A 19,667-nucleotide genomic window follows, 5' to 3' on the forward strand; every position below is an offset into this window, starting at 1 on the left:
TGGTACCGTCTCTTCTACCTCTTTCACGCCGCAGGCAGGAGGAGACTTTCTGTGCCGGTCCAGGGTCTGCCTGCTTTGATTAAACCTCAGCCCTTGGCTTTCTCCATCTTTCTGAAAAGTAAAGTTTGTATGGTTTTGGGCAAACTACTCCAACTTACAGTTTCTTCCTGTGTCAGTATTCAACCTGCAAAGTAAAAATGCGAGGCTAGCAATCATCGATTTTTTTTTTTTTTTCTTGTTGTTTGCAATTAATAAGAGCTATTGAAAGTTCTTGAGACTTAAAGAGCATGTTGTTGATGTATTCAGGGACTTGTCATGGGTCAGAATTGTGGGTGTGATTGCTGTTTCTGTGGCACGGGAACACTTCTTTCCAAGACCTGCTTTTTGTGTTTGGAAGTAGGTTCCCTCGTCTCCCCCATCAGAGGGTATAGATGGGTAAGACGATCTGTAATGGAACACAAAGTTTGCGCCTATTATGAGTGTGTTGGTTTTGTTTTGTCCCTTTTTCCAAAATAGGTGGTAGTACAGCAGCAGAGGCAAGCTACTGAGTAAATTTGGAAGTTTCAGTTAATTTTCTAACGAGTTGATAGCAGTAAAAGGGACATTGCTACCTCTTAATGCTGGGGTGTTTGGGGGGATTAAAACCAAACAAAACGTGAAGACTGGTCTCTTAGGCTTGTGTGGCCCCTGCAAGGTAGGGTTGATGTACTTCCTCCAGCACAAAAGTTTGTGTTCTTTCCAGTGATGTAGCGCATAAATACATTGGGACTTCAGTTCTGTTCATTAGCAGTAAATTTCTCAGTTGAAGAAAGCAAATTAGATGTGATATTTAAAAAAAAAAAACAAACAAAAAAACTTAAGAACTGCATTTTTTGTTTGTTTGTGTGGTTTTGGTGGTGTGTGTGGTGGGTTTTTTTTTTTAATTTTTAACTTTCAGGTTAATAGAGATATCTTGCGTTTGCAAGGTATTTCAAAAGCTTACAAGAGCTAAACTTAACATACAGATATTTGGGCAAACTGTTATTCCAAAGGAGAGAGAGGAAAAAAACAAACAAACAAACAAACCATGCACATAAATTACTGAAAAAGATAAAAGTAGCAGTGAGAATATCATATCTTCAGGTTTAATACCCACTTAGTATCTCACTCCTTCCTGCTACTTCGTAATTTCTGAGACCAAAATAGATGCTGAGATGATCAATCTCAAGCTCCAGCAGAACTAAAGTTAAATTCTTTCACTGAAGAGCTGCTAGAGAGTATATATTGGCAATTTGTTAATAGATTGATTTGCTTTTGAGGGGGTGCTTATCTAACAGGATCTCAATTTCTGAAGTGGGCTTTCAGTCGTCTTTTGTCTCTACCTGGTGGTAGTTTGTGATGAGGTTTTAGGTGCTCGTCTGCCCTTGTCAGGGTAACTGAAGCCTGTGGAGACTGTATACATGAAGCCTGTGGTCTCTCATATACACTGAAATTTTGGATGTAGTCTATCAGTGCTTGACTAAGTCAAATGCCTCAAGATTTGAAAAGGTATTTATAGAACATAAGAAAATCTTTGATTTACTAGGGCACAGTATAGTGCATAACCAGTTGCAAAAGCAAGCAGGATGCTGAGCCTGAAAACCTGTTTTTTTTTCTGTTGAAAAGTTACTTGATTGGCCATGTTCTGTAGGACGTACGTTGTTTATATGCCCTTTGAGAAGCTGGCATTTCCCTTGAGGTGCATGTAATTAATTGGCTGTTAGCCACAGGAGATATTACAGGATGCTTTCAAATATATGAATTATATCTTTCTTGGCAGAAAAGGTAGCTGAGTTACTAAACTATCTAAGAATATTTGAATGGTTTATAAGCACAAATAATTTAATCAAATTATTATGGGAAGATTAGTAGTATTGCAGTGGACTACCAGGTACTAACAGCACAACTGAAATTCTACCATATATTCAGTAGTTCATTTACATGAATGACATTTACAAATGACTCCCTGTATAATGTGGTTAAGGGAGATTTTTTTTTTTGTTGTTCTGACGATATCTTTTCAGCGGCTCCACATCTCCTGTGTGTGAACAGACTAAAATCTGAAGTGGTACGTACAGTTTGTGTTGACAAAGTCCAGCAAATCTTCTGACATAACCAAGATAGAGATGCGTGAGTTGGGAATCCTAGAGGAATATTGGACTGAATATAGGATTTTTTGTGTGTGCGTATTTACTGAGTGTTAATGGTCCCTTTTTAAAAGCTTTATCTGACATGAACTTAATTGCTAGTTTGAAGTTGAAATTATGGATTATGGCCATCCATGCAAAACTGACTTTGAATAAAAGCTAGAAGGAGGGGTTTGAAATACCAACTGTCCTAGGAACTGCATAAAACTCTTAATCTGGTGCTTTTAAAGACTTTTAGTTAAGGTGTCTGCACTTCTAAGTCACTTTTGCTGATGTGGAAGTACTTAAATTGGAAGCGTGCTGGCTTCTAATCTTTAAAGGGTATGGCAGATGAACATGAGATGAACATATCTGTATAACTTACATGGAATAGGTCAGTGCCTGGTAAATCTTTTCAGCATGAACATCATGCTAAAGGGCATAGCATGAATGTGTGAGATTTCTAAAACAAGGATCTCTGTGAGCTACAATTCATATGGTTATAGTAGTAGACTGCAGTACTCTTACAAGTAATCTACATATTAATAGAACATGAATTTTGCATAATTCTTAACCAGTGTTTAAATGTTTGTTTTAATAGAGTGGTAACACTCCTTTCACTAATTCTGTGAGCTTGTTTAGTGGAAGAATTCTATTCTCCTGGCTGTCATAAAGGCTTGTTAGCTACGTGTGGTGTTGAGAACAAATTGGCTTGACTTATCCAACTGCTAAGTATCAGCTCTTATTTAAAATGGGTAGAAGTGCAGTAGGGAGGAGGATTAAAAACCTTCATTGGAGTTTGTTTTGACTGTGTGGCTAATGAAACCCTGGGTTTAGATACAGCTTGACAATGAAAAATAAACTCTTGCTTTGACCACTGTTCTGGGTGAATGGAGAATCCTCCCCTGAATTTGAAAGCACCACTCTGTTGCAACCATCATGTCTAGAACTGTTCTTGCATCACGTGCAGTAGTGACCTGTGCTCTACGTGTTTATTCTGCAGTCTCAGTCATCATGCTTGGCTGTTACTAAGGCAGTGAAGGTGCAGAAAGATCATTCAGTTTATACTGGAATTGAAAACCTGCTTTGTGGAATGAGTGGGCCACTGGCTCTTCCTTAGCTCAGATCTGTATTGCTGTCTGTTCCTGCTGCTGTCTAGAAGTTGTATAGTGGCATCACTGCAAAACTGAGGTGATTTTGTTAAGTTCTGTGTCGTGTTGCTTTTGTGTAGAATACTGGCTTTCAATGGGAATTTACAGTCTAAAAATAACATCTCTTATTCCCCTGTTTGTTGGAAACAGGAGCAGGACAGGTGTTTGCCCACAGAAGAAAGCCATACCTTTTGTGGTGTAGTAAGGAGATAAATAGGTGTTTATCAGTTGCACAAGTAGGAAGTCTGAGCACTTTTCCCATTACTAATAGTGTTTCTGTTGTCAAGCTACTGTCAAAGTTGTTTCTAAGATGTGGTTCAAATATAAAACACAAGGTGGGGATAGTATTTTGTAGGTCAAGTCCAGTAACTAAGAGGTTGTTGACATGGGGAAACTTGATGTTACTCCTGCTGTTAACTTCTGCAGGGTGTGCAAAAACATGTCTTGGCTACAGTAGTGAAAATCAGAGGCCAAAATATTTCCTGAGTTGAGCAGGGCTTATAAACAGATAATATAATGTGTTGTTTACACTACAAGTAAAAGTTTATACTAAAAGCAATTATTTTTGTTTTAGAGGGATTCTGAATATGTCTGGCATAGCTCTTAGCAGACTTGCACAGGAGAGAAAAGCCTGGAGGAAAGATCATCCATTTGTAAGTATGAGAACTGTCACATTTCTGACTCTGCAGTTATTTTGGTGTTGTTATGATGATTTTTTTTTCCTTTACCCTAATGTGATTTTTTTATTATTAAATTATTTTTTTAAATAAAAAAGCTGCTTAAAACTATGTAGTGCAAAAAGAAATAACTCTGTGTAAAGATAAAATATGTCATGAAGTATTCTAAGTACATTTTCTGAAATCCTCACCCTTTGGCTTTTTGCCTTAATTCAGGGATTTGTAGCAGTACCTACAAAAAATCCAGATGGCACAATGAATCTAATGAACTGGGAGTGTGCTATTCCAGGAAAGAAAGGGGTAAGACTTACTGTTGTCCTAACATCTCACTTATGGTGAAAAGTAACATAAGCCTGCTCACGCATTACACTGACAACTGAGAGTATAACTTATGTGTAGTTTAATAGAAATGCTTGGATCCTGCTGCTACTTTAGAATCTGGGTGGAGTGGGCTAAGAATGATACTGGACAAAATACACTATGAGCCTGTTCAGCTGTTGGCACTGACCACCTTAAGTATGAAAGTTTTCAGAGGAGTGTGTAAGAATCGTGCATTAAGCAAATTTGAGATTGTCTTCTGCTTCATGCCAGGGTTTATTGTGACTTCTGTTCTTACTAAATGCTGGTTTGTGCCCTAAAGCTTGAAAATTAACACTACCAAAATGTTGCTTCTGTTGGTTAACTACCGGTACCTTTTTTGTCCACAAAATAGTGAGACCCTTCAGTCCTAGAGAACTGTAGCATTGTTTTTAACTTTTTGGATTTCATGGAAAATAAATCTGCGTTATCAACACGGAATGTCATTGCCTTCCATTTTATGGAATTTTCTCTTTTTGTATTAGGAAAAGAAGAATAGAACTCTCAAACATTGTTTCTTTTTATCTGATTTCACTTGTGCTTCTGTGTCCCTTTCCTTAAACTAACAAGGGAAAGGAAAAAGTCTGTAGAGACCAGAATTGTTTATTTTTATCAGCTTGATCTGGTTCTAGGGGATAGGACAAACACAAACTTTCAAGTGGAAATAATCATCAATGCATGAAACTTGTTTGATTTTGTACACTGCCATTATAACAGCTCATTCTGAGCAGAATCTTGTTTCTATTTTTCAAGATGTTACTTAGCATGTAGAGATTATTCTTGAATTCATTGGATGCAGTTGTTTCTTCTGAGATAATACTATTAATTATTTGATGCTTTTCATTCTTTTGGGTCTTTAGTGTTTTGCATTGGATGTGTGACTACTTTTGTTGCTTCACCTGTTCTACTGCATTTTGCCAACTTGCTTAAGTCCCCTTAAGATCTCATTTCTTAGATCCTGAGAAGACAGTGTCTTCTGCAAAACCTGCAGGTTCTGTACTACTGCCTCAGTTCAATGCTGAACATGGCATTGCTGTTATGGTTATAACTTAGCTCAATGCTTTGGTAGTTGTCCATACAACTCAAGTTAGTTCTTAAAGAAGCACCTAAAAATAATTTGATAGTGTAAGGAAAAACTCATCCCCTTGTGTTCTGCCAAAACAAGATTACCCCTCATAAAAGCCAGTTATGTACCTTATCAAGATGTCACCTTTAAATACTTAGGTAAAACCTTCATGCCATGTGAAATCTTCATGCTACCGCTTCAAGGTTTTGTAAACCACAAAATGGAGCAAACAAGGCTCTTAAAGCCAACTTCTTGCCTTCTAGAAAATGCATCACACCAGGAAAAGATCAGTTATGCTCATGTGATTCCTGGTAGAGATTTATTTAAAAAATCAGGGTTTTCACTTGAGTAAAAATGCTGTCTCTTTAACAAGAAGCATCATGCCTTGTTCATCTCTACCAGACCAACCAGTTGCTCTCTGTTGCCTTTGTGTTTGGAGGCACGCTGTACTGCAGCTGGTTCCCCTGAGACAGATGAGTAGTTGAAACCACCAAAATGCTTTCTTGTCAGTCAGATCAAAAATTGAAGTAAAGTGGTGTTAGTCCTGGGTTGGATATCTCCATTCACTTTTTTGACAGCAAATCACTTGTTAACTACCTAGAATTTGACTCAAGAACATCTGCAACCTGTCCAGTAACACAATACGATCTTGATGATACTGCTGTCATATTATTATCTTAGTAAGGCTTTTGAGTGTCTGCTATCTTTCACCCATATGGTGTGTTGCTCTATCAGAAAGACAGTAAAAACTTTTTGTTGACTGTTCTGGTGTTCTACTTGAAGAAACTACTAAAAGCTATTTGTCTTCCCCTATGACTGCAAGCAAATAAAATAGGAAAAGTTTATTCTATCAGAAGGCTCCTCTTTTCTAAAAATGGACAAGTTTGTCTCCTCTGAGAAGGTATGGAGAATAGATATTTCTAATTGTTGACAACTGACTACAGCTGTTCAGAACAAGTTTAAATACACTATAGCAAATGTAATCAAACTCATTCGCTTTTTAAAAAACCATTATCTTAGTATTCTCTAGCAAGTTTTTTTTTCTATTCTAGCTTGAGACTTTGCACAATAAATACCAATGACAATGGAGTACTTTTTCTTTTTTGGGGTGGGTTTTTTCTGGTGGTGTGGTTTTTGCTTTTTTCTTTTTCCTTCCACTAAAAATCACATAATTCAAGTAGGAAAGAATTAGGGATTTCCTCCTAAGGTGGTCTTCAAACATACCTGTCTGTCCCTGAGGATAAGATTTGATCACTTATGCTGATAATATGGGAGACCATCTTTACTCCAGTTTGTTTTAAAGAATGAACCCAACACTTACTTTCATTGCAGTGTTTCCATAGCAAGGGCAAGTTACAGAGAAGTGGTCTGAATTTTACATATGTAATAAACTTTTATGTATTTCTACACTTCTTACCAGAAATCAGTTTGTCAGAAGATGGGCTTTTTTCCTTATTTCCAAGTAAGATGACAAGGAAGTATATATTTGAGACAGCCTTTTTGTCCTTTGCTAGATGTTTTTCCTTGTTTATATGGCTCTCTTGAGTAGTGCTGTCTTATTTGGTCGGCTCTTTAGCATGGGAACTGCTCTTACCGGTGCTTTTCCCAGTTTCTAATGGGGATAAAAAGCTGCTTAGAATTTCTGTTACACAAAGAGATAGAATCTGTGAGACTACTTGCTACCAAATGCAGACAGGGTTAGTTTAGACCAGTGAACCTCATATTAACTGTAGCAATACTACAGTACTGTCCGAATTTTTTGTTCATTTGTGGTTTTCATGTTCTCGTGAGGCAAAACAGAAGCCATTTACATCCATGTGCTTAAGGGGTGTATCCATATCCTATCTTCTCAGACTTATTTTAAGTGGGGGTATAATGGCCCTTTCCTCATTGCATGTGTATCATGTAAAACTTTAGAAGTATTCTGTTCTCCTATGTACTATGAAAATTTTACTTGTATATGGAATTATTGGCGACGATCCTGACTTTATTGATGACTCGGCAACGTTTACTAGCTGTGATGCAGTGGAAAAGCAGGGTTTTCTTTCTTCAATTCCTTATATAGGTAGGATAATTTGTCTCAGTCTAGACAGTATGCTACAGTGTAGGACAGCTATTTCCTACTGTGTAGCAGAAGGACGTCTTGTGCTTTGCCTGAGAAACTGTATTCTTGATAAGCTGTTTTCCACAAGCTTGACTTTTCCTTGCTGTAATCTAAACTCTACCTTAACTTTTATAGACACCATGGGAAGGAGGCTTATTTAAACTACGAATGCTTTTCAAGGATGACTATCCTTCTTCACCCCCAAAATGTAAGTAAAATGACTAAAAAACACGGGTTTATTAGAACGGTGTTAAACTAGTCCTTGAGGTTCTATGAACGGTTATTACTTTCTTACAGATTTTTTTTTTTAAAGGAAAGTTGCTTTTTTCTTTTTTTCCCCCCACCCACCACTTTGCATTTAGAAAGTTGTGATGAAATGAGTTAAGTGTCTAATATAACAAAATTGGGAGGGAAGGGGATTGCTGTGTGGGTTTCCTCTAAGTTTGACAGAAGCACCACTTGAAGCGCTTGCTGCTTGATCAGCACTCTTTGGAAACAAATAGGTAGGCATAGTTAGACCAAATCCCTTTGCATGTTCTTACTGTTAAGTTGGTCTTCTAAGCCAAGAACTCAGGAAAAAATAATGGGGGGGGGGGAAGTTCAATCAACTTTAACCTTTTCATCGACTTGCTCTAAAACATGGATCTGTTCTTTTTCTGATACAACAGATATCTTCAGATACCTAGTTTCCTTGTTAAGTTTTAGAATTTTCCTTATTCCAGCTCTAACTTAGCTGCTTTAGAAATCTGAAAACATCTATTGCCTTGCCTAGTTTCTTGAATTGGCTACCATCTCAAATCAATGGCAGTGATTACAAATGGCTTTTTTGACAGCAGTTCATTTCTCATTTCATTTTAGTGTTTCAGCTGTATCCGTTGTCTTGGCTATTCCTTTTGTTTGTTACCACCTAAATACATGGGACACAAGAGGAAACATACCTCTTAACCAGAAAACATTTAACATGAATATCTTGAGAAATACCAACTAGCGCATCCCGCAAGTGCTAAATGAACTGTCATGCCTTAAAATAAGATGTATATGTGACTAGTAAGACTCGTTACCAATGTAGCTTCTGAGTTCCTACTGAACTTCACTGAGCAGCTCATAAGCAAGACTTACTTGTGATGTCAGATGGATTAGAAAACTGCACTAACATGTAGATATTCCATATATTGCTAAACAAGTGTTCATTACATTACTCAAGATGGTGGCTGTTGCATTTAAGTCATGTAAAGATTAAAGAAATGCCAGAATATAGATTGAGTGGCAGAAGGAGAGCCGCACAAGCCTACTCCTTCAGTCAGTCTTGCAATTTAAACTTGGTTCCTCTTCTTCAGTGCATCTTGATTAACATAAAGGAAAAGTGAAACTGAAAAAAATGCTAGAATCTTTGTCATCTTTGTATGGAACTTTCAGTATTTTAAAGTGAGGAGAGAAGAGATGAATGAAGGGCAGTATCTTTCCTTCATATAGTAGTATGTGAGGCTGTGAAGACAGGACTGGTTTAAAAAGGTCTTTATCACAAAGCTACTACAAACTATTTTGTCAGTTTCCATTCCTAAACCAAAAGATTACTGGTCACAATGATAGTGTTACATCACCTGGATCGATACCATAGATGTGATGGAGGTCCTGCTTTAGGTGCAGACTGAGCCAAGAAGAAAACCAGTATTATTAGCTTCAGAAATCTGTGTGGGTTGTTTTTTTGTGGGGGGGGGGTGGCTTTGGCCAGTTTTTTTTGTTTGTTTGTTTTCTTCCACTGATCTAAACCAACTCTCTGATCTTAGTCTTAGCGCTGCATGCAAGTAATTCTCTCTTCTTCATCAGGTAAATTTGAACCACCATTATTCCACCCAAACGTGTATCCTTCAGGCACAGTGTGTCTCTCCATCTTAGAGGAGGATAAGGACTGGAGGCCAGCAATCACAATTAAACAGGTCATTAATTGTACTTAGACATATTCTTAGCCCTTTTATTTGCTTTGCTTGCTTATCTTATGTGAATGTAAGATGTTCACTGTGTGTTCTATAGTTGGTTTCTAAGGGTTTTTTAACTGAATGTCTCTTAGTAATATCCATGCTTATGTTACTTCTATTCCTCCTTCTACAGATCTTGTTAGGAATACAAGAACTTCTAAATGAACCAAATATTCAAGACCCAGCTCAAGCAGAGGCTTACACAATTTACTGGTAAGTATCTTTGCGTATCAGCTTGAAAGCTGTCATATTGCCTACAGCTGTCTATTACTTATAGTATAACATGCAAATGTTTTTAGGAATGATCAGAGGAATTTTCTTACCTTCATGGCTGTATCTTGTGGAGATGCCTAACTTGTGCTAAACTTGAGCAAAACAGTAACTTCATGGTTAACAGGCCAGTGGAGCTTTTAATAGCATCGTAACAGCAATAAAGTGTGAAGACTCCCTTCAGTTAGACCATGATTCTCATTCTGGTTCTAGTCCAACATAGAATCCTTTCCCCTAAAGGCTGAGTAGTAGTGATGAGGCATAATGATTTCGTGAGACCAGTAATAGAAAAGACTGAATTAGGTGACAAGTCCCATTCATCAGTATAGGAGTAACTTCCTTCTGTCCAGTAGTGGGTACCTATAAGCACTTGTGCCTGAAGGATAAAGGAGAGCTTCTGTGATTGCTGTGGGAAATATACGGCATTTTGTGAAAACTAGATCTTCTGAAAGAATAGGTTAAAAAGTACAGAAAGCTTGTAGCTTTAGCAGAATGAAGTTTGCATTGCTTAGGAAAGGTGATAATTTGTGAGCTAAAAAGTACTCTTTTTTTTTTAGGGTTAACCTTAAAATTTTCCCACCATTAAAAATGGATGGCTGATCTATAATCTTTAGGGGAGCAAAACACTTTAAACAAATGCTTTTGGCACTGACAGCTACTGAAATAATGACCAAGATGGAAATGTGGAATTACCGTTCTGGACAGAAGAACAAGTCTCCAGGAGAGTGCCAAGTTTGAAAAATGGCATTTTATGAGACTTCATACGCAAGCTATGTCAAAAATGTCTGTTACAGGATCCTAGTGAAAAGGAAACATAGGGATGGGTAGTGCATCTCGAGTGAAGCCTTCAGTTAAATCCAATGTTATTTTTTTAAGTATCTACTGAAGACTTGATGGGACTGAGTGCATATGGAGGACAGTTAGGTGGCCACAGCTGTAGGGAGCCAGTAATGATGAGGCAGGCCTCCCCCCCCTTTTTTCTTTTTTTTGTTTTAAAAAGCTGCTCTGAGGGAATATGGGGCAGGAATAATACACTTTTATACATGTGTAAGTAGTGTTTTATTTTTTATCACCTCCCACACGCATGTATGTACAAAAACAGTCTTTGCTACTCTTGTTTCTGCTTTATTCTAAGTGCTTCTAGGAAAAAGATCTATTGAGAATAAAGTATTACACGTGGTTTTTGTTACTTCAAATATATAGTTTCCCATTTATCATCTTCATGTCTTTTGGTATTTCAGATGGGTTACCATATTTCTGCAGTCTGAGAGTGTCTCTCTCTTACTACTTAATGAGTAACTGGTAGAAGCAGCTCAACAGAGCAGGACTGTGTACGCACCTGTAATTTGGCATAGTTGATAAACACTGGGGAAGATGCAGTGTTGTTTAAATAGATGTCTTTTAGTCAAGTTGTTAAACTTCAAGAATAAACTTTGTCTTCAAAATAAGAAGACTTGTTCTCATTCCCAGGGATTGCTTTGGTACTGTCGCTCTGTAACTTTAGCACTCCTAATGTGCTAACCTACTTCCTCCTCTCTGCTGCAGGCATGCAGAGTCTACTATGGCAGGCATTCTTTTGTGTGGATTCTGAGGGTGTGAGACTTAACAGCTAGGTTGTGTTCTCATGTGACGGTGCAATATAACTTAAAGACAAATTTTAGAATAAAGTTCGTAAATTTGTTTGAGAAGGAACTAGAGTATTTTCAGTCTGTTTGCTGGTAATTGTTCATTGGATGTGACCAAAATTGGCTTCATTTCTTCTTCCTCCCCCGAAACTGTCAACTGCTGAGGATATAATTTGCTGCCTTTTTTTTTTTTTTTTTCTGCAGCAAGCCTTCATAGCTGAAAGTAAGTTAAGTTTACTGCAAAGCTGTCTGCAAAATCTAGTCACTGTAAACTACCTTTGGCACAAGAGTAATGGTAACAAATTTTTGTTTAGCTCTTGACTGACACTTCTGACAGCTAATACAAATTACGGTGTTGAATGTAAACGGATGCTCTACTAAGCTACTACCATCCCTTGTTGGCCCAAGAATAGAAAACAAAAGAACTTGCCTTTTTATGTGTTGAGGCTTAATGACTGGTCATAGTTCCTTGAAGTAGTACTTGCTTGTTTAATCAATCTGTAGCAAGTATGCTAGACTTAGTGAACTACAGTGTTTTTTCAAAATGTTGAGCTAGCTTTTTTTCAACTGAAGATTAGGATAAACCTAACACTGAGTCAGGGGTCTGCAGAGATAAAGGCTGAAACTACCATACCATCATCACTTTCCCATTCCTTAAAGAGTGCTTCCCCTCTCTCCCCAAAGCAGTAAAATCATACGAAGTCCACCAACTGTTAAGTGAACTGCTCTCATCAACCACTTTGTGCTGTTAGGATACTGGAATATATTGTTAATGATCTCAGGTCTTAACATGGGGAGTGGAAAACTTACGTTCAGATGAGTAAGAATGCTTGCATATAAGGTACAGCTGGCCTTGAGAAAGAGCAGGCGCAAACCTGTTTATAGAGACTGGTATGGTATGAAGTCAGATAGTACAATTGTTTGACAACAGACGAAGTTTGGGAAGTAACTAGTTAAACAGTGCCTTACTTCCCTCCAGAGGAAATTATCAGAGTAATGATCCAGAAAAGCCTTTAATATACTGTAGTATTCAGTGAATTCCTACTTAATGGTTTTGCCTTCAGCAGTGACTTAGTTTCATATTGAAGAGAAATAAAAGAACAGTAACTCTGTAATATGGCCTCTGATTTCTAAAGCTGTAATTACCCTTTCTCTCTCTTCTACTCAGCCAAAACAGAGTGGAATATGAAAAGAGAGTTCGAGCACAAGCCAAGAAGTTTGCACCATCATAAGCGTCTGTCATGCAGCATCTTAAAAAGGAAGGGATTGGTTTGGCAAGAACTTGTTTACAAAACTTTTGCAAAATCTAATGTTGCTATGTACAATTAATATCCACTTAGGGGAGGGGGTTGTATGTGTGCCATTTTCCATATTCGCCACTTGTATACAGTTCTAAATTTGCTGAATTGCCCCCAGTTTTTTCATACAGGGTCTCTTCCTTCAGTCTTTTGTATTTTTGATTGTTATGTAAAACTTGCTTTTATTTTAATATTGATGTCAGTATTTCAACTGCTGTAAAATTATAAACTTTTATACTTCTATAAATTCACTAGTATCTCTAGTTACTTTGCTATCTGATGCAGGCATGCTTTAAAATGTTAGAACTATATTTAGCCTCTAGCTGGCTGTATTTAAAAAAAAAAAAAAAAATCATCCCCCTCAAGGGATAAAAAAAAAACATGCCCTCCACCCCCTTCCCTCCCTGAATTTGTTTTTCTATCTTTCAGAAACTAGGTTGTTATTGCTTAAGAGCCTCTGAGATCCAAAGTCAGCCAGCATCCTTATTCTGCATCACTTCCTTTGTGTTTATATGGCGTTCTGTCTGTGTTGCTGTTTAGAGTAAATAAACTGTTTATATAAAGGGCTTTGTTTCATTTATCTTCATTAAAATCATTAAAAGACTGCCATTTAAATGGCTCTGAACACAATTCAGTGCAAGTCCTGTTTTTAAGGCCTGTGATGCTGCACTTACCTTTTGTTTAGACATTGCCTTGGTTTCTTTTCCTTGCCCCCAACATGAGTGTGGCCTTTCTTTGGGCCCATAGTGGTAATTGCAGCTATTCAGCTTTGATCAGTTCCTTAAACAGTTTACAGAATTCTGACTGGCTAGAGACCAAGTGCTTACTGTGCATAACAGGATCAACATAGCGCTGTGACCACATTAACATAAAATAACACAAGCATTAGACTAATATGAACAGCAATAGAAGCTGTACAAGGAATGCGAGGGGACCTACAGCAACTGGGGATTTTAAATGGTACTTGTTTATCAGAAATATTTCTGTGCCTTCTTCCGTATGTCAATGTATATAGCTTTTAGGAAAAGGACATGCTCTATGCAATTACAGTTTCCTTCTGTAAAGGAAATCAGTTAAATTATGTAAGTTATTTTCATGTATGTCAAGCTGATATGCCCTCTTATTAAACTTTCACTGCTTTTTTAATTGTATTTTTTAGTCAAAATCATTCTGCAAAACAAATGAAGTGTGAAAAGCTTTGTTCCATCTGAGCTGTAGCTTCTTCAGTGCTTTTGTTACCAAAAAACGGCTACTGCTAGAGACTGAAGTGTGATACAGCTCTGTTCTCAGATCTGTTCTGCTTGTCTGCATTTGATTCCAATAGCTTTGTAACATCGAAGCATTTTCCCAAGTCAGAATAGCTAACACCCTTCCATTCTTCTCAGTCCTTTAAAAATTGTTTGTGTAGGATTGCTTCCTTGCCACTATCTAGAAATCCGTGTTACAACAGCTCATTTGGGAAAGACTCCATATGCTTGGGGTGGGAAAGTGAGTAATTGAGAAACTGAGTTAAAGGAAAAGATTCCTTGTTAAATTCATTTACCTGGGCTTTTTTTTTTTCTTGTTAAAGGGAAATGGAATATTTGTACCACTAAAACTGCTACTGTGACTCCCAATTCTAGCTGCAGTAGGGCCAGCATTTAATCTTTCTAGTAGAAGGGGGTTAAGAGGTGAAAATCTTGCTGTGACTTGGAGAACTCGTGTATATACGAAAGTAACACTATGAGTTGTCCTCAGTAGCTCCAAGTCTACTGAAGGGTTGCTGAAGTTTAGGTTTAAATAAGTTCCAGTTGGGTGATGGAAACTCAAAAAAGCATTCTATTTAAACGTACAGAAAACAACTGCTAACAGCTGTACTTTCACTATACAAACTGGCAGGCATATGGAAAAGTGAACTAAGATACTAGTGCTGATGAGAGTCTCTGACTCAAATCTTTAAGGGCCAGACTGTGTATTTCTGACTTGGTAGAGTGGCACTTCAAGTAATGAGAATGCAGGCAGATAGCATTGCTGAACCTGTTACCTGAAGCTTTATGGTACAGTTCTGAATATAAAGTGCCAAAACATTGTATGTTGCTTAGGATGGTCTATCAGAGTAAATAAAAAAAAAAAAATAGCATGTAAAGTTACTGAAAAGATACACTGAGATGTTACAACAATTTCAGGAAGCATTTTTTCCTTTGATGCTTAGGTAGTCGGTTTACCCTAAACTAGATGAAGTAGTAGAAATGCACTATGGCAGGTTCAAGCCTGCAGAAAGTTAGAAGGCTCCTCACGTAGTGGGTACTCTGAACAGGACAACAACTTAGTCACATTTTCCAGTTGCAATATAGTCCAGAAGTTAAAAGGGTTTACTTCATGTACTATTAGGTAAAAATAATACCTATAAACCGCTTTCCAGACATTGATTAGAATACAGGGGTTTTTTTAACTCATAACTAAGCTTCAGGCTCTTTATATAATAATCAGCATTCCATAGACAATTATCTAAAAATTAAATAACCTAAAGCCTTTATGTGCATAATAGACCTATGAACCCACATAGAGCCTGAGGTTCATCTAAAGGAAGGCATTTGCTAAGCACCAAGTTACAGGTGGACAAGCCAGACTTAACAAGAACATTTCTTTATACAAGATGTTACAACTCTTTGGGATCGTTGGGGGATTTTTTTATGTTCTTGTGGTATGTGGTGGTTTTGTTGTTGGTGGGGTTTTTTTTTTTTACTTTTCAAATAGTTGATTTATTGGCTTTTGTTGCAGCGACTTTACAGTACCATCATCTTCTGGACTGCTCTTATCACTGCTTTCAGTGGCATCATCTGGAGTGCTCACGCTGTCCTCCTCGGATTCTTCATTACTTTGTGCTAGTCTGGAAACATTTTTCAGGATTATAAAAGCAAAACAACTTATAATAAGAAAAATAGTATTTAAATTAAATTTCATTACCCTGGGGAATTGATTGGTCTGTTGGGATTAGAGAATTCTTTTCCTGAGTCAACATCAAACGGATCTGGAAAAAGAAGAAAAAAGGGCACACATTGATGAAGGCAGCATATTTTAATGGTCTGCCTTCATTTTCATTTTGAGAGAATATTATTGGCAGGGAGGGGAAAGGCATAGGAAGTCTGGTCCAGCTTTCTGATAAGTTTACCATAGTTGTTTGGTCAGAAACCAGGGGAGGTGAGAAACAACTGCCAAGTCCTGCCCCCCCATTCTAGTCTTTTCATTCTTTTCCATGCCCTTTGTGCCCCACCCCCCCAAGGGATTCAGTAGCTCTTTAGGGTCAGTCAGACTGTACACTTGGGTTTCTAAGGCTTTTGGTAAGAAAACATGGATGTTCTCAGAATGGTTTAGTTCTAAAAGGGCTATTTAGTTAGTTCATGTCTACTGAGAAGTGAAGTATAGCTGTCCAGGTTTAGCTCTTGCCGAGTAAGGGTAGGGCTAGATTTACTTTGGCTTACACAGCTGCGGAGAACTATTACCTCAGAAAAGTCAAACAAGGCATGATAACTTTGGTACTACAGTCCATCCAGAAAATAAACAGGATTGTGGGTGGAAGTGTGCTTTATTTGGCACAGTAGTGTTGCCCCTTAAGAACTGTCTTCAGTTTAATGTTAACGGTAGTTAGGCTTCCACCAAACAACAGGATTATTTTATTGAGCCTAGCATGTCATGGCAAAGAGATCAAAGTTCAGAGAAACTAGAGGCTGTCTACCATAGCCTTACAGTGTGATCCCCTGGCCTATTTTTATGGGACTTGACCACTGTGAAAGGAAAACATTAACTAGCAGTGTCTCTCTTCACGCGTTCTTGACCATTTGATTTGGCTTTTTTGGTGCTGTCCTGAATGAGACCAAGCACTCACCTGTGAATATAGCCTGAAATACTGGGATACCAGTAAGTTACCAGAAGAATTTGGGAATAAACTACCGCACTTATTATAAGCTATTTTCATTATCTTTATAGGTCTGATTTTAAGCATCTTGATTAGGGACTATATAAACATGTCCATTAAAGGTCTTTATGTATAACTAACTTGCTGTCAGATTTTATGCCTGTATTTCTCTTGTAGTCCTCCTGAATTACTAGTCTTTTTACTCATACTCTGCTTTTAACATCTGTAAAATGAGGAAGCACCGTATTTTCTTTTTACTCCTTAGTTCTGCAATATCCTTAATTTAATCAGGGTAGCTGCTCCACAGTTCAGCTGTGAATACACTACTACATGCATTAAATTGCTTTAGTCGTTTTCATTTTTTTGAGTTGGAAAAAATAGGCAAACTTGCTTATAAGAAGAATACACAGTATAAAGACGAAACAATACGTCCCAACAAAGCTCTTATCTTCTACCTTGCCAATATTTTCATGACGTTAAAGGAAAAGACTGTAAAGAAACTAGTTAGGAAAAGGGTGTGTGTGGTGTGTCTGTGTTTTTTCTTACCTATTTCTTCATTTTTTGTTTCTTGGACACTGGCTAAAAAGTCCTTTTCAACTCTCAGCACTTCTTCCTGGCAATGACAGGCTGCATATTTTTCCAAGAGATTTTTGTTCAAGTCAATAAATGCCTTACCCCATTTAAATTTCCTTAGAAGAATGGTGGCTAGGTCTGGGAATCCTAAAACAGAAAATAAATGATCAGTTTTCTTTTTCAGTGTGAGATTTCACTCAGCTTACAGGTTTCTAAGTTCAGTACATACCTATGCATCACTACAATAGTGAGATGTTTGCCAGCATCTTTTCAGTGTTCAGGGAGTCAGACTTTTAAAAAGATGAAAAAACTTTTCAAATTTCAGTTTAACTTGAAATAGCTAACTGAAGCCAAGAAAAGTTCATCATCTTTTAGTGAGTGTTATATAAAAATATTTTGTACGGGTAATGAATGATTCAAGCTCTAGCTGCCACAGTCCTTCAGAAAGAGAGCAGCTGTACATACAATATTTTCAGAAGGTAGGATTTGTCTGCAGTACAGTAGAGCATGTCTCTTCAATTGTCAAGAAAGTTCTGTGATGAGTTTGCAAAACATCACAAGAGGGGGCAATTTCTTTTGTTCTTAACCAGAACCCACCGTATTAACAGAGAACTGTTATCTCTCATTAAGACAAAGGTGCCTACGGAGTCACACTCTGTCTTTTTGGGCTTTTTTTAACAGTTTTCTAACATTAAGTGCCATCCTGACAAAACCAGGATCATCAGTTTATATGTGTCCTGTTAACTAGCTGACATGAATACCCCACGGATACCTCGATGCTACCAGGTACGAGTACTTGGAAGAAAGCTAGACAACCTGATTTCAAACTCAACAAAGTGACGACCAGTAGGACAACATTACAGTTTAGTCTATCGCAGATCATCTCTTCTGATTAAGGATGTAAGAATTGCTTATAACATATTTCACATGAGACATTACTGCCTACCAACAATGCAAAAAGCTGCAGCAAAAGCTTCCACGCAGGACAGCTTGCAGGGCCGACCATAGTTCACAGGATTTGCAGCCACCAAGTAAGGCAGCAGCCGTAGATGAGTTCCTCTCATTCTGTTAAAGGGAGTTTCTTCTAATTTGGCCCATGAGCAATCTATGACTGCAATTCCGCTCTGAGCAATGATGTGCCTGAAAAAAGAAACATCACTGTATTTGAAAAATTGTTATCATTGTATTGATAAAATAAGTTAAAGTGAGAATTACAATTGCCACTTTATACTGGCAACAAATTTGCATACAACCTCCCCCTTTTGTAAGTCAAAAAGCACACGTTTTACAATGATCTAAAATACAGATGCAGTGAGAAAGAATAATAACATGCTTTTCCTCCGAACATGCATGTGGCAAAAAAGGTTTACCCATATGTTTCAAACTGAAAGTGAAAAATTCTAGGTTTAAAAATGTGACAGAAGATTGTGGTTAATAACGTTCACATTCTTAAAAGTACACCAAAGTTCAGATTTAGGTTCTCCGCTAGCTTTTGAAGGCTAATCTTTTCTCCGAGTAAATACATCTTTATAAAAATTCTGCAGGCACGTTTGAAGAAAATTCTCAACGTTTCCCCCAAATAAGTTTTCTAGTTAATGCATCGTGTTGCCTAGCCTAAGAACTTGAATATGGCATCATAAAAGACACAGTAGCTATAGGCCCGTGATTCTGAACAAATGAACCTACAAACCACATACTTTGATTTCTCACTGGAATCTACAGATGCTTTTTTCACCCAGTACCAGCTGTGCAAAAATGTCAACCTGATTTAATAAAATGGCTCTATTTCTCATGTTCATGCACTGACATGATGTAACAGGAAGGTCAAACTTATTCTAGCAGGGCCTGTTGCGACAGGTCGAGGAGGAATGGCTTTAAACTAAAGGGGGGCAGATTTAGACTAGATATAAGGAAGAAATTTTTTATGCTGAGGGTGGTGAAGCACTGGCACAGGTTGCCCAGAGAGGTGGTGGATGCCCCATCGCCAGAAACATTCCAGGTCAGGTTGGACGGGGCTCTGAGCAACCTGCTCTAGTTGAAGATGTCCCTGCCCACGGCAGGGGGGTTGGACTAGATGACCTTTAGAGGTCCCTTCCAACCCAAACTATTCTATGATTCTGTGATTCTGTAGCACAGTTTTGGCCACGAATCAGCAGTTAAAATGTTCTCCCCGATAATCCCTTCCTGCAGCGTTTGGGCCAAGCGCCCTTCCTCGCGGCCTGTGCCTCCGCAGGCTTTGCGAACAGGCGGTGAGGTCGCCTGGGTGCGGGCCTCACCGGGGACTTACCTGTCGGCCGGAGAGACATACTCAGCAGCCAGAGGACTGAGGACGAGGCCTGGGAATCTCTGGCGGAGGTGCAGGGTTCGGAGCAGCCCTTGTCGGGCCAGTTTCCTGCCGGTGCATTTCTTGGGATCGCAGTGTCCGAGCTCCCACATGGCAAGAGGGCACGGGAACTTCGCCTGCGGCCCCCTCGCCCTCCAGGCCAGGCAAGCTGAAAACGGCAGGCGCGCGTTAGTGCCCAGCGGCCGGC

At 38.3% G+C, this 19,667-nt stretch overlaps 2 protein-coding genes across 4 annotated transcripts in view; one reads left to right on the forward strand and one right to left on the reverse strand.

Annotated features, from left to right (window-relative positions):
* Positions 1 to 12,998, forward strand: part of UBE2I (ubiquitin conjugating enzyme E2 I) — a 13,842-nt gene extending 844 nt beyond the window's left edge. The window contains exons 2-7 of one of the 3 annotated variants that reach the window (XM_009286516.2): positions 3,870 to 3,948; positions 4,189 to 4,272; positions 7,635 to 7,707; positions 9,327 to 9,436; positions 9,609 to 9,688; positions 11,575 to 12,998. In XM_009286516.2, coding sequence (XP_009284791.1) covers positions 3,883 to 3,948; positions 4,189 to 4,272; positions 7,635 to 7,707; positions 9,327 to 9,436; positions 9,609 to 9,688; positions 11,575 to 11,587 — 426 coding nt within the window. In that variant the 5' untranslated portion in view covers positions 3,870 to 3,882 and the 3' untranslated portion in view covers positions 11,588 to 12,998. The other 2 variants (XM_009286515.2, XM_009286517.2) reach the window with 2 other exon arrangements.
* Positions 12,999 to 14,823: 1,825 nt separating this feature from the next.
* On the reverse strand, positions 14,824 to 19,631 carry TSR3 (TSR3, acp transferase ribosome maturation factor). Its single transcript, XM_019473980.1, has 5 exons — positions 19,424 to 19,631; positions 18,083 to 18,276; positions 17,110 to 17,283; positions 15,615 to 15,678; positions 14,824 to 15,537 (listed from the first exon to the last, which is right to left on the reverse strand). Exons 1-5 carry the CDS (start codon positions 19,570 to 19,572, stop codon positions 15,390 to 15,392), a joined length of 729 nt encoding a protein of 242 aa, XP_019329525.1. The 5' UTR covers positions 19,573 to 19,631; the 3' UTR covers positions 14,824 to 15,389.
* Between the last annotated feature and the right edge of the window lie 36 nt (positions 19,632 to 19,667).

The sequence above is a fragment of the Aptenodytes forsteri genome, unplaced genomic scaffold (assembly GCF_000699145.1).
Source record: "Aptenodytes forsteri isolate BGI_AS27 unplaced genomic scaffold, ASM69914v1 Scaffold55, whole genome shotgun sequence".
NCBI lineage: Eukaryota > Metazoa > Chordata > Aves > Sphenisciformes > Spheniscidae > Aptenodytes > Aptenodytes forsteri.

Bases quoted from the DNA above. Each gene is read 5' to 3' on its own strand.
- TSR3 (XM_019473980.1), bottom strand. From the start codon at position 19,572: ATGTGGGAGCTCGGACACTGCGATCCCAAGAAATGCACCGGCAGGAAA. The intron at 17,284-18,082 runs GTAGGCAGTAAT...TTTCTGTTTTAG, and splicing joins TGCAGCTTTTTGCATTGTTG to GATTCCCAGACCTAGCCACC. The intron at 15,538-15,614 runs GTAATGAAATTT...AAATGTTTCCAG, and splicing joins AGACCAATCAATTCCCCAGG to ACTAGCACAAAGTAATGAAG.